General features: G+C 44.1%; 1 protein-coding gene across 2 annotated transcripts in view; it reads right to left on the minus strand.

Annotated features, from left to right (window-relative positions):
• Positions 1-233: 233 nt before the first annotated feature.
• AMOT (angiomotin) overlaps positions 234-13,331 on the minus strand; it is a 46,679-nt gene continuing 33,581 nt past the window's right edge. For both annotated transcript variants that reach the window (XM_008636213.2, XM_017737579.1), the window contains exons 8-13: positions 8,177-8,326; positions 6,512-6,702; positions 4,533-4,655; positions 3,658-3,890; positions 2,671-2,895; positions 234-1,671 (exon numbers count right to left, since the gene is read on the minus strand). In XM_008636213.2, the coding sequence (XP_008634435.1) occupies positions 1,571-1,671; positions 2,671-2,895; positions 3,658-3,890; positions 4,533-4,655; positions 6,512-6,702; positions 8,177-8,326 (1,023 nt within the window). In that variant the 3' untranslated portion in view covers positions 234-1,570. The remainder of the gene's footprint in view (positions 1,672-2,670; positions 2,896-3,657; positions 3,891-4,532; positions 4,656-6,511; positions 6,703-8,176; positions 8,327-13,331) is intronic.

Below are 13,331 nucleotides of genomic sequence, written 5' to 3' on the forward strand. Positions count from 1 at the left end.
ACGCTGCAGCAGTAGTGTCAAACAGCAATTAAAGACATTCACTAACTCTGTGACAATTAATTGCTGGATTTCCTTATTTCTGGGGTGAAACGATCTGAAATGAAAATTTTGCTACTCTAATGCTGCACAGAAAGCTGAAACTAGCCAGGTTCGCAGTGTGTGACCACTGGGTAATTAAATATTTTAACATTCAAGTACAAAAATAAAAAAAAAAGAGTAGTTTTTAACAGAAATTAATATTGAAGTGTTTTAATAAAATGCAAAGACAGTAACAAAGAAATACTCATGTACTTCTATTGGTCTTAATCTCTCCTTATAGTTTCTGTAACCAAAGCACTGCTGCATCTGTGCTAGTTCCCAAAAATCTGGAAGTGAACCTCATGACTTAAACACGTAACTGTCTTCTGTAATGCCTCTGGGACTTTAAGCTGCTCTCTCCACTCAGATGAATTAAAGAACTATTTTGGAAGGAGAGAATCTGCCATCTGAACCTTTGCATGGAGCTTCTCTTTAAAGCTCTACCTCTGAGGCTTTGCTATATGAAAAAGAATCCAGTCTCTCCAGAAAGGAGGGACGTACAAAGTTGAAGGGCATTTGAAATACAGAAAAGGCTGCTACAGAGAAAGATCTCCACAGATGCAGTAGATTAAGCTGCTAACTCTGAAAAACAACAGGGCTTCCCACTTGAACTATGGTAAATTTGGAGTAGTTTCACTAAAGCCAATGGAATTACAATGTCAGAAATCTGATCTAACAGATCAGGGCTGGGTCTGTAAATTCTTCTTATTAATTTATGTAAAACATGAATGCAATATATTATTTACTATCCACTGTACAAATTATTGAAAAAGTACTTAAGTATAAAAGTGTGGCAAATCTTGCAAAAAGAACTACAAATATGAAATGCGACATTAATCACCGGAGTCACTTGTTTTAATATAGAAATAATAAAGAAAGAAATTTGGGAAGTAAAAAAAAAAAATGTTACCACACTGAAAATGGAAACCTTTTCAGCCTAGGAACATGAAATACCTATTCTGAGTTCTTACACTGAGAAGAAAGAGGAAGTGAAAGGGAAATCTCCCTTGATCACAGCTCAGATTTATAAAAGCTTCCCAGAACACCTGTATTCTACAACCATTAAGTGATGCTCACAACGATGTCCCTGGTTCTGAGGCCATTTTAAGGCCATTAAGCTCACCTTACTACATTCAAGCTAGACATGTAACCAGCACCTGTGAGAGCAGGTACTTCTGCTTAAGAGACTTGAAAAACACTGAAATGAAATATCAGATGTAGTGCACCTAAGTTCTAGTATTTTTCTGCAGATGTTATCAGATCCAGTATTTAAAAAATAAAGGGGGAAACTTTCAAAGAACAACTGTTACGGGTTTTTTATAATTTAGAACAAATTATAAATTAACCTGTCCAAACTTTTGAGACATAATATACAAGAGCAAACAGCTGAGTGTTCTTTTATTACTCAGGTACTACATTTTTTTTCCCAACAAAAATGTCTTTTAAAAATTTCTTGCTACTGTTATCCCAGCTTAGATCCTGGTACAGCCTTTCAGATGAGGTATTCTACCATCTCTCCATCTGGGAGGTCCTGCCCCACAGTCTGAACAGGGGCTTTTCTTTCAAGAGTGCTGGAGTGGAAGAGTGGCCCATCTATGTGATGAGGAAAAACAAGAGACAAGACAATTAAAGGTGTAACTTCATTGAGGTTAGAAATATGACATTAACATTTTACGTCATCTTGTATCATTGCCCAGAGAGCTAATAATTTTTTTAGTTTTAAAAAATTCAATTCCCACATATGCAGCCAGACATAAAGCTATTTTATCAAATTCCATTTGGGTACCTCCCACTGATACACAACTCCACATAAAACTGGAGTGACTGCATTTAAACCAATGCAGTCAGGGTAGATTTTCACCACCAGACCTGTTCTCCCTCGATATCCATTAAAAAGCACAGCATGGGCAGGAGGCAGAGCCCAGCCAAATGCTCTCTGCCATAAAGAACAACAGCATTGTAATGTGTCTGTAAGGAGAAGAGGCAAGGTTGTGTAATCTGCATTGACTTGGCAGAGCAGGCTGGAAAATGAGCAGCTCTTGCCAGCTGGGAGCTCTGTGGGAAGCAAATTCAGCTCCTGTGACACTCACTGTCAACTGGAGCTCCATGGCTGAAGTTGGTCCTGTGACTGGGAAGGTACCAAGACAACTTTATTGTGATAGCTCCCTCTCCTACTTCTCCCTCCCCCTCTCTGAGTCCACCTGGCTTTGGATGCCCACTCAATGCAATGGCCAGTTGGAACAGCCCATTTTCATGTGTTTAAACCCCACATCCTCCTCACAAACTTACTTCAGAGAAGACACTGACTCAGAGACTGCCCAGGGATTTGCATCTCCCTGTTCTCAATTCTCAGATCTTGCTGCACCTCCCTACCCAGTGTGCCCACGCTTATGCTACCACTCTCCAAGCTTTTGTTTTCCTTCAGAGCATTTGAGACCACTCAGAACACCGTCACACTTGTCCCTGAAATCCACTTGTCCTCAAAAAAACTAACCCGAGTTTGCCTGGATGGAGAAAGGGATGTCAGGGCTGCTCCACGGATGGGGAGTGGGTGGCAGGGCCCCCCTCAGGACTGGGGCTGAGCTCTGTTACCTGTTTTCTCTGCACTGTAGGTCAGGTTGGTGCTGGGGAGTCGTGCTGGGGTGGGAGCTGCAGGGGAAGGAGCAGCTTTGCCCTGCTCACTGCCCCGGTCTGTCTGGGTGCTGCAGTCTCTGCTGCCTGTCTTCGAGTGGGCCGACAGCAACGGCGTGGAGGGAAGGACAGGAGAAGGGGTGGAGGGGATGGATTCGGAGCGATATTCTGTTCCCAGCAGAACACCTGCGTGGGAAAAGGGAAGGGAATGTCACCATCACAGAAAACTAACTGCTATCAGCTCTGCACCACTCTGCACTGCTTGCTCCAGGACCTGGAAAGTGCTCCCTCCCTCAAGAGGCCGCACTGGTTTGCCTTTCCCTTTCCACAGCACCTTCCATCCACCCCTGGGTGCTGAAGTACCCGAGGAATAGCAGTGTCCCCAAGTTGCTGCTTGCAGGTGGGCACTGATCTGCACACTCTGAAATCACCTGCAACAGGTTCTCATTTACATTTCAGGGGTTTTTACTCTCAGTTTTGGGCCTAACTTCTCCCAGGGGAAAAAAAAATCATCTGGGATTTGCTTTGTTAGAACTCCATTTCTCAGAACAATGCTGTCGAGCCATTCCAGACAGGAGTCATGTTGGTGCAGGCACAACACTACAGGATAGAAATCCTGATTAGAATCTCTGCTCCAATTCAAGGAGACTTTACACCTTCAGCCAGCTGTAACACCCAGCTGAAAGCAAGTGCTTGGGAACCCTGAAAACTGTATCCCAGACATCCCTAAAGTCAGGTGCCAAAGTGGGAATAGAGGCTTATATATTTAATGGCAGAGCCTGAGTATCAGGAGTCACTATTCCCAAAAGTGATTAAAATAAGCAGCTATTTCAAATGTGTCTCATCTTGCAGCCAGCTTTACTGTAATTAAACAGTCTGTCTGTCCAACACACCCCCCTCCAAGCAGTGACTCCTATATCAGAATTGCCACTGGTATTTGGAAATTACCCAGGCTGCCCTTCCAGCTCTTGTCTTCCCTCTTCTCCTCCAGGATGGGGGTGCTGCTCAGCGTTGAGGAGTGGGACAGCAAGCCCGAGCCAGCGTTGGAGATGGACATGAGGGACTTGGCAGGTCTCATGGAGGAGAGCTGCTCTGTCTTGCCGGGCTCCTTGCGGGAGCGCTGCTGCAGCACTTTGATCATGGCATCCTTCTCGATGATCTGAGCGTGCAGGGTCTTAATTCTTTGGGGGAAGGAAAAAGAACAGTTTAAGTGTCTCCCATCTCCCTGGACTGAGGCCTCAGTGTCCCCATGGCTGTGACTAGGACTCCCTTAGGCATTTGGGGAGGTGGAGGGAGGATGCCAGGACATTGTCCTGGGCACTGGCTGCTCTCTGGCCCACAGAGCAGATCATGTGAGAGAGTGCACTGACACACCCACCCACCTCTGGCTACTGGAAACTGCTCTAAACAGCCATGGAAGGAGCTCTGAGACAAACCTGAGAGTTATGGGCACAACATGGAACCAACAGAAGGCATTAACACACTTTGGGGAGACTGCACTGGGCCTAACCCCAGGGAAAACAGCTCTGTGAGCCTGTTAAGGGGCAGCTGGAGCCTGGGGTCTGATGGAGATACCCTGAAGAGAGAACAGGAACAAGCTAGATGCAAAAAATCTAAGACAAGACTTTTTTGCATTAGCCTTCAGTATCAAGACAGGTTTTGGATTGCTATGTGGGTACTTCCTTGGCCAAATGAGCGTCTGGCACTCAACATCCCTGCTGCTGGTGAAGACACAAGAATTTCTGGTTCTGAGGCGTCTACCCAGGCAATTAATTTCAAATCCCCGTCCCAAAGAAGCCAGATAGGACCAAACTGCACTTCACCTTCCCTCCATGTCGAGACATCTCCTGTTGGCCAGCAGGATCTCCTCCTCCTCCTTCTGGATGCGAGCTTCCAGCGAGGTGTCGTAGCTGGGGTTGGGCGAGTGGCTGATCACTGTCGTGTCCCTGGAACAAGGACAGCAGATGAAGACCTGCTAAGTTTGCTGCTTTCCCCCCAGCAGCACAAAAATACTGCTCAAATGTAACAAACAAGAATATCCCACTTTTTTGAGTTTAAGCTGGCTCAGTGTCTTCCAAAAATCCAACTCCCAACTTCATTTGTGTCCTAATGAAGAAGGATTGCAAAAACACGCAGATCATTACAACAACCTCCTGTCCATCTCAGGCCAGTCCCTCATCTAAACAGAGTCACTGCACTACTGTAAACTGATCAACGAGGCAAATCCAAGGACACAGGGAGGGGAAAGGAACACCAGGCACTTTTCTTCAACTTCAGATAAAAAGCTTTTTCCCTTCCCCTTCCAACAGTATCATACAGGGATGTGAATATCAAAGGGAACGAGGCATGGAAGTTTCTTAAGCGATCCTAAGCAGCTAGGTCCAAAAAATTTGGAATAGGGTGAAAAGAGTTTCAGACTGATTCCATATAGTGCCTGAAGTTAACCTTGTGATAGTTGGTCAGTCCACTAACCAAATAATGAGTATTTCATCCTACTTGTGAATGTGGAAGGGCATGAGAAGATCATTCACCAAAGAAACCCAATCTGACCCAGCTCCTGCCAGGCCTCTAAAGCATCCTTCCTGCAACCTCAGCTTCCCAAGGGATGCCAGTTTCCACTGTTAAAGAAAAGGGAAAGAAATCTGGACAGTGTAGATGAGGTTGCCACTGGCATTAGTGGAATCTAGATGGAAATGGAAAAGCAGAGGCTCTTTCCTGACTGGGCAACATTCTTGTTCATTTAATGAAACCTGAGCAGGCCTAACACATCCCCTCCCACTCCATGATAAACAATAGACCAGGCCCCAACTTATCAGCCCACGCTGAAAATATAACATGGCCTCTAAGCACAAGCAGCAGCAGGAGCCTTTAGGGAATCTCTGGGGAGGTGGAAAACAGTGCACAAGAAGCATCAATACCCTAAAATAACAGCTTGCTCCTGGAGCAAGATAAGATAAGTCTTTAAACGCTAACACAGCAGATCTGCAACTTCACCCCTGTAATTCCAGTGTGATCTTACAAGCTGGGAAGCCAGTTGTGATAACATCCCTATCTGGATCTGGCTCATGAAACAATCTACAGTAAAATCTGCTGTCCAGAACCATAAACTAGTGAGCAATGCAATTATATGCAAGCAAGGCCTAATGCTAAGGAGTTGCACTCCAGTAACAGCTCTTGTTTACCAACCAGCTGAGGCACTCGGGCCTATTTACAGCCGTAAGAAGTGTTTCTGTACAGTTGTCTTGGAATGGGACCTTGTTACCAAATTTCAGACACCCTTCCCACCCCCACAAGCAGTGCTCTCCATACAGAGCAGAATGTTTTGAGCAGAATTTCCTACTAGATGCTTCTGGTTAGTAACCAGACAATACCACAAAGTAATTTGCAAAAACATTCTGGAGAACAAGGAAGCCATTCAGGGTCAATGATGTGAATCACCAAGCTCACTCCATCTCACATGACTTCAGCAAGGATGGATTCCTGTTTTTAAAATTAAAAACCCCCCAAGCCTCTTCTCCTTTGAATCAACAGCTTCCAGGAATGGCTCAGAACAATTCTAGTCTGGAAAACGGCTCCTGCATGTGGAGGAATCCTCCCCTGGAAAAATGTTTCTAATTGTTGGCAATTGCACAGCTCCCAGGAAGAGCAGCCAAGCTCCACTTGCTTGCAGAGGTCTGAGGAGTTGTTCAGACCACAGGGCAAGCGATCGCGGGAGGGTGGCATGACAACATTCCTGGGTGGGAAATATGACATTCAACTGGAAAAAGAAAATAATCCCAGCACTGTGAAAAGTCCCATTTACCTCTGAGCAGCCACAGTCGCAGCTGCATCCAAAGCAAACTGTCTCATCACACTTTCCTCCAGGTACTTCTGTTCCCACTTGGTCATGTCAGCTTCCAGAGCAAGGATCCTCTCTTCCTTCTCACGCAGCAGCTCCATGAGCGCCGTGGCGTTGTACTCGGAGACGTTGGCAGCTTGAGATGTGCCCTGACGCTGATTCCCAAGAGGGAAATACCAAACCAAACAAAAATAGAAGTCTCAGGATGCAGCTGTAAGGCTCAGGGTTGGCTGGTTTGCTTTTTGTCACTGGTTTGACACAAGAATCCCCCCAGAGGGAAATGCAGTGGCTTTATGCTGTGTTGGGCAGACTAATGAGAAAATACCCGAGATGGAAAATACTCCTCCCAAGGCCTTTTTTCCATGTCCAAAGCCCCAAATATGCATCCCAGAGCTAGACTGTGCTATACAGGTGTGACATGCACAGCCCTTCCATAATGCCTGAAGTAACACAGACTGACTCCCAAGTGTTCAGCAAGGCACTGACTAGTATCATCCCTTCAAAAAAAAATACATCCTAAATATTTTTAAAGCATTTGGTTATTAAATTTATATGATCAGTGTATAGCTGGGGATTGAAATACTCCAGTGCTAAAGCAAGATTTGGAAGGCAGGCAGTGCTCCCTTTCAAAGTAAGGAAGCATGGAGGTTTGTTCAGATAACAGTTCAAGGAATAAAAATTCCAGTTTCATATGGAAGTCTCATGTGGAATTAGCAAGACATTTGACTTGAAAAACAAAATAAATGGTTTAAAGGAATAGAAATTGGGCTATTTTATGCTGAACTCAGGATTTTCAACCATGACAAGAAAGCAATGTTTTGTGTTGACTCAGGCTCAGCGTGAGGTTTAGAGTACCTGATCTTCCAAAGGTGTAACAGAAATGTTTATCAAACTACTGTAACTCCTACTAAAACCAATGCAAAACCCCAAGATTTAAATTTCTATTCCTATGCAGAGATGGAAGTTAGGGGATAAAAGTAACCTGAAACTAAATATGATTTAGAACACAGCCCTGCATCCTATGTCCAGTAAAAATCAGAGACCTGACAGTTCACCTGTGTTTGACACAGGCTGAAGTAAAACTAAAACTTCACGTCCAATTCATAACACACCTGCACAATCTACTTCTCATTCATTCTTTTTGCTGAAAAAGACTCATAATATAATTGCAATATAGTCTATGTGAAACTCCCATACATTTCCATCAACTGCATTTATGGAATTGGCTTTGATGGTTTAGTCTTGTGTGCTTTTTTTAAATGCAAAAGGTTTTTGAAGGCCCTCTTTTCAGGCCAGTTGTTAATGAATTTTATATAAAATCCCAAATGGTGAACACGATTTTAAAATAATTTCAGATAATATAACCATGTTATTTAAAGATAAACCAACATGTAGCTATGAGGCTATTTCTACACCTTGTCACACGATAGATCCCCTATTGCTCCTTGCCTAAATCCTCTGGTTGAAACAGAATCAAATCACGTAAAAGCAATACAATGGCCAGCAAATCCATGACTCTAACTAGTGAAAAAGAAGTTTTTTAACAACACAAGATGAAAAACCCCACTGCCTTTCGCTTCTGTGTGGTGCAGGGTGCAATCCTACAGGGATCCCAGGGGCAGGGGGTACCTGCTGCATGCGGAGAGATTCCAGCTCCCTCTCCAGCCGGGTGCGCAGCCTGTGCTCCAGCTGCTCCCTCTTCTCACACGCTGCCTGCAGCTGAACCAAGGCCTGCTGCATCTTCTCCACCTTCTCAACATAGACCTGCTTCTTCTTCAGCTGAACAAAGGAAGAAAAGGCAACATAAATAACGAGAATGAGCGAGTGAACTTCAGGCTTTGCCACCAGCCAGGAAGAAGATGTCCAGGTGACTTCCAGAACCTGAAGGGAGCCCACAAGAAAGATGGAGAGAGACTATTTGCAAGGGCTTGGAGTGACAGGACAAGGAGGAATGGCTTCCCACTGACAAGAAGTCAGGCTTAGAGGGGATATTGGGAGGAATTCTCCCCTGTGAGGGCCATGAGGCCCTGGCACAGGGTGCCCAGAGAAGCTGTGGCTGCCCCTGGATTCCTGGAAGTGTCCCAGGCCAGGCTGGATGGGACTCAGAGCAACCTGGGATACAGGAAGGTGTCCCGATGGCAGAGAGCTGGAACTGGATGATCTTTAAAGTCCCTTCCAACTCAAACTATTCCATGATTCATGACTGCTGTCAGTGGGCCCTGGCCTCCTGCTCTGGACTGGACACTCAGGATGTTACAGCTCTGTCCCATCTCTGCTTTCCTGCTGGGTGTATTTGCCCTTTTTGTCCTCAGTGACCCCATGGTAACGATGGGGAAACAGGAAATTATCTGTTGCAAATGTCTGAGAGCAGCAATGGACTAGAAAGGGCACTAGGGACTGAAATAGTGTTTGAGTAACTTGACACACGTTTCCAAGGTAACTGCAGCAGTGTTTAGAGCTGGTCCACAAGCTGGGAACACTCTCAGTGCAATATTGAAAATTGCTGGCAGCATTTTTACAAGATTAAGCAGAAACGAAATCAAAATTTGTAGGATCCTATTGCAATCCCATCACAAAAATATAATAGGATCAAAGCACACACCAGCCATGGCCCAGGCTCTCCCCATGCCAGGTTTATCCCACCAGTCTGGACACTCTTCTTGGCCTGACAGGTCCTGCTCTGCTCCTGCCACTGCCCTTCCATCCTCCTCCATCGTTCATCCTGCAAACCAAGCTGCCACCCTGCCTCACAAGAAGCAACAAAAACTGCCACACTGAGCCTCCCAGTAATTGTCTTAGCAAAGTTAATCCACGTTAGGCAGAAAAAACCAAAACTTAAATATGGATGAAAATTTTAAAAAATAATAAAACATACCCAGAGCCCAGCTCTACTCAAATATAGGGAATACTGTATACCTGTGTGCATTATTTTCTGTTAAGGAAAAGAATAACAATTGCAATTAGCTGGCCCTGTGCAGCAAATCTGGGGCACTGCTTTTGTAGCTCTGATTGTCATAAACCCTGAAATACAAAAATAGCAGGAAGAAGGCAACTTTTCCCAACAGTCAGAGCCAAAGTTCTAGAGAAGCACCACAATGCAAAACACAGACTCCCTTATGTGAGTTCAAAGAGCTGTTCTACAGCTTCATGGAAGAAAAGTCCACTGAGGGATATTAAAGACAAAAGACACCACTTTTGGCTCAGGAAGTCCTTCTTGGAAGCGGAAAGTATTCTGGGAAAGTATCACTGCTCGTTGGCCCCATTCTGACAGTGTTCCCTAGGAATCTGCTCTCCGTTTCAGCAGACACAGGATACTTTGATCTGAACATGAGCTGTTCTCACATCACACCTTTGTTCCAAAAAGGTCTTATCATGTGTTTCTTAAAAAATTTTCCTTTTTCTCACTCCTGTTCCTTCAGGCAATGCAAAGAGCAGGGAGAGAAAAATCTCCAAACGCTATTAATCCCAGACATAGTATCCTTTTCTTCTCTCCATAAAGTCAGCAGGCATCTAATCTCACAGCGTGAACATTGCTGCCTTAGAAGATTTTCCCCAAACAAGAATTTTATAATAAAAGTTACAATAAACAGTGAGCAATCCAGCCAAAGGACTTCCCACCAGTGCATGTACAGTAGAAAGGTATTTTTATTTGATTGCTCAAGATTTCAAGCTTGTTTGGAATGGGAGGGATGAGAACATTTAAATATAGTTTAATATCCACTGCTGCTCTGCAGAAAATCAATAAAGATGTTATACTTAATAAATCTTTTTATTCCATACCATTGTGCTTGGTAACACCAATTTAAGGTTTCTCAGACTCCACTGAAGTATGGATTAATGCAGCAGTTTTAAACTTAGATTAACAGCAGCTCAAAGGAGCCAAAAGGGATAACCTATAGGCTCAGCAGCAGAACCCAGACATGGAGAGACTCAGTATCTTGGGTTTTGACCCGGACAAAGAGTGAGGAACAACCTGATAAGCTCACCAGCAGTGAAATATCATGCATCGAGCTGAAAAATAATCTCTTCAAAACCAGCTCTCCTCCCTCTCTCTTCTTTATAAAAGAAATTAAGGATGAGGTGATGGACATTTGGTCTCTTATTACCTACTACGAAGCATTTAAACTTCTGAGAAGTTTTTTAACACACAGGCAAAATCCTGCAAAAGCAGCCACCGACAACATTTTACAGGTCCACAATTAACAAACCTGAGTATGCATATGTGTGGATTAACGTTCTGGCCCACATTCAAAGAATACCAAGAGCCCAGCCAAAAAGCAGAATTAGGACACACAAATTCCACTGAAACATTCACTTTGAACGTGCTCCCATCAGCCAAACCTGCAGGTGAAAAGTTGCAACACAAGCTGTTGCCCAACTTCCCAGCACTGCCTGCACACGCCTGACTCAGGCACCAGACCCAACGTACAGGCACAGCTTGTTCAGTGGCTTTGCAGAAAGACAACATTTTTTTCTCCCTTTACAAGATGCACTTCATCTTCCAGCATCAGGGAGAATTAGGAATATTGGAAGATTTCGGGCTGGTGTGTGTATTCTTTTCAACAGCTTAAAACCAGAATTAGTTCACGAATTCCTCAAATAATTTTCAGGTTTTTGGAACCCACGTGTTCAGTAAGCTTTAAAGGCAGGGATGTGCTCCAGACAACTCAACTTTCCTAATGTCCTTTGTCAGAACTATCCTTTATCTATAAGATAGTTTCATTTCATGTACTTGCTGCCTTCAGTAAAGTCACTGCATGTTTTGGCACTCTCATTCATTTCCAGCTCTGCCACTCTGCTACCGCAAGTATTTGTGAGAAAAATTTACCTTTCTGTGATTCTCCAGAAGTGGTGGAAGGGAAATCTAAATGTATAAATTTTTGGTTTTCATGTCTCTGACTTGATCTGAACTCTCAATGTAAAGAGGATCAGGAATGATTCTTCCAAGCACAGAGGGATTTCATTATCAGAGATCGAGAGTATGATCTTGTTTTCCTAAGACAGGAATTGGAAACAATTTCCTGAGTATTGCCAGGGTGCTGAAGACATAACGAAGATGGGAAGAAGGTAAAAAAAGCCAGCGTGCTGAGGCTTGTTCTTGGTCATTTGCCATGGATTCCCCACCCTCTTTTGCCCAGCAAAGAATCAAAACTGGCTGTGTAGTGCCAAGGGCCACAGCAACATCTACCAGGGCAGAGATGGCATCAAAGGATGCAGGAATTCTCTCTTTTGCATCAGGCCTTGCAGTGAACACGTGCTCTAGATAAGAGCTCATTCCTGAAGCTTTACAAGGATGCAGTCACACCCTTCGGGATGTAATTTTAAGTAAATATGACAAGATAGTAATTTTCCTTTTGATGGTACAGCATTTAACTAAGAAGCAAGCTCATGTTCACATCATGTATTGTAACTGCTTTGCCTCCAAGGGTGCTCTGAAAATGCAGAGCATTTTGCTAATGAGAATATCTTTATTATAACACCTATTTACGATGTAAGGTCTCACATAACCTCAGTGCATGTCTGGAAGCACAGCACAGCACTGCAGGATGACTGTATCCATTCCCAGCATTTCCTACAGCACAATTTTAATAATGTCCTTATCGTCTCCAGGTCAATCCCTGACTGCTTTGGAAAATGTCCTAACCAAGCATCAGAGGTCAGGCTGTAATTTTATCAACAAAATTTTCTAACTAAACCAATGTAAACAGGAGCAGTCACTCTCCAGTTGCCATTCACTACAAAGTTTATGTAAATTCTGCAACAGGACTGAGGACAAGACAAATAAAGATGACCAGGACTGGCCTGGGCTCTGCAGAAATTCAGTGCACAAAGAACAAAGCAATGCAGGGAATAGCCCTGAAAGATTCCCTGGCTGCTTGATCAGGTATTTCCATCTTCATTTAATTTCTCCCCTCCCTTGGCATGCCCTTGCATGGTCTAAAATCAATGGCCAAAGACAAAGTTTTCCTCTCAGAAACAGGGGTATTTGATTATTACTACAAGTGTCCAGCAGAAAGGAGATTAACATCCTAAAAGCCAAACAAATCCTGCTCCTCCATTCACTTAGGCTTGGACAAACCATGCAATGCCTTTCAGGGATCCCAGGTCCTTGCAGAAGGAAGGCTCTGAGGAGGGCACAGAGGTCCCATGGAAAGGGAGCAGGGGCACACAGGAAAGAGGAATTTTCAGTCAGGTCACCAGGCACAAGGGAGGCTGTAACATCCTCCAACTGGAGCTGCCTGTGCAGGACAAACACAGCCCTGGACACAGCAGGTGAGGGGAAGGATCTTCTCTTTGGAAAGAGATTCATTGCTTCCAGATGCGTTACTCAGCAAAGATTTTTTTTTTTTTCCTGGGGAAGAAGAGAAGACTTCCTGCAATGATTCAGAACGCTCCCAGGCATTTTGTCAAACCCAGCCATTACCCTCTTCATCTTGGACAGCTCCTATTTCAGCAAATTGGTAACACTCGTCAGCATCTGCTTGTCTCCCACCCACTATTTCTGATGTCTTCAAAGTCCTTTGTTTAATATATTCAGGGTGTTTTCATAACATTCTGGGTTTATCCTAAAGCTGAATCCACTCAGATGCAGCTGAAAATGTGTTTCCCCACAAGAATTTGCCTGCTATGGCAGAAATGTAGTAAAAAAAAAAAGAAAAAAAGAGACAGCAAGCACGTTTAAATCACCTCACCCTCTTGCAGTTGGAATATATTCCTCTAGGATGCCTTTGAACCCTCAGTTTGTTTGAATTCGGGCCCAACAAGGCGCCAGTGGCCTCAGAAA

Source organism: Corvus brachyrhynchos, unplaced genomic scaffold, assembly GCF_000691975.1.
Source record: "Corvus brachyrhynchos isolate BGI_N302 unplaced genomic scaffold, ASM69197v1 scaffold346, whole genome shotgun sequence".
Taxonomy (NCBI): Eukaryota; Metazoa; Chordata; class Aves; order Passeriformes; family Corvidae; genus Corvus; species Corvus brachyrhynchos.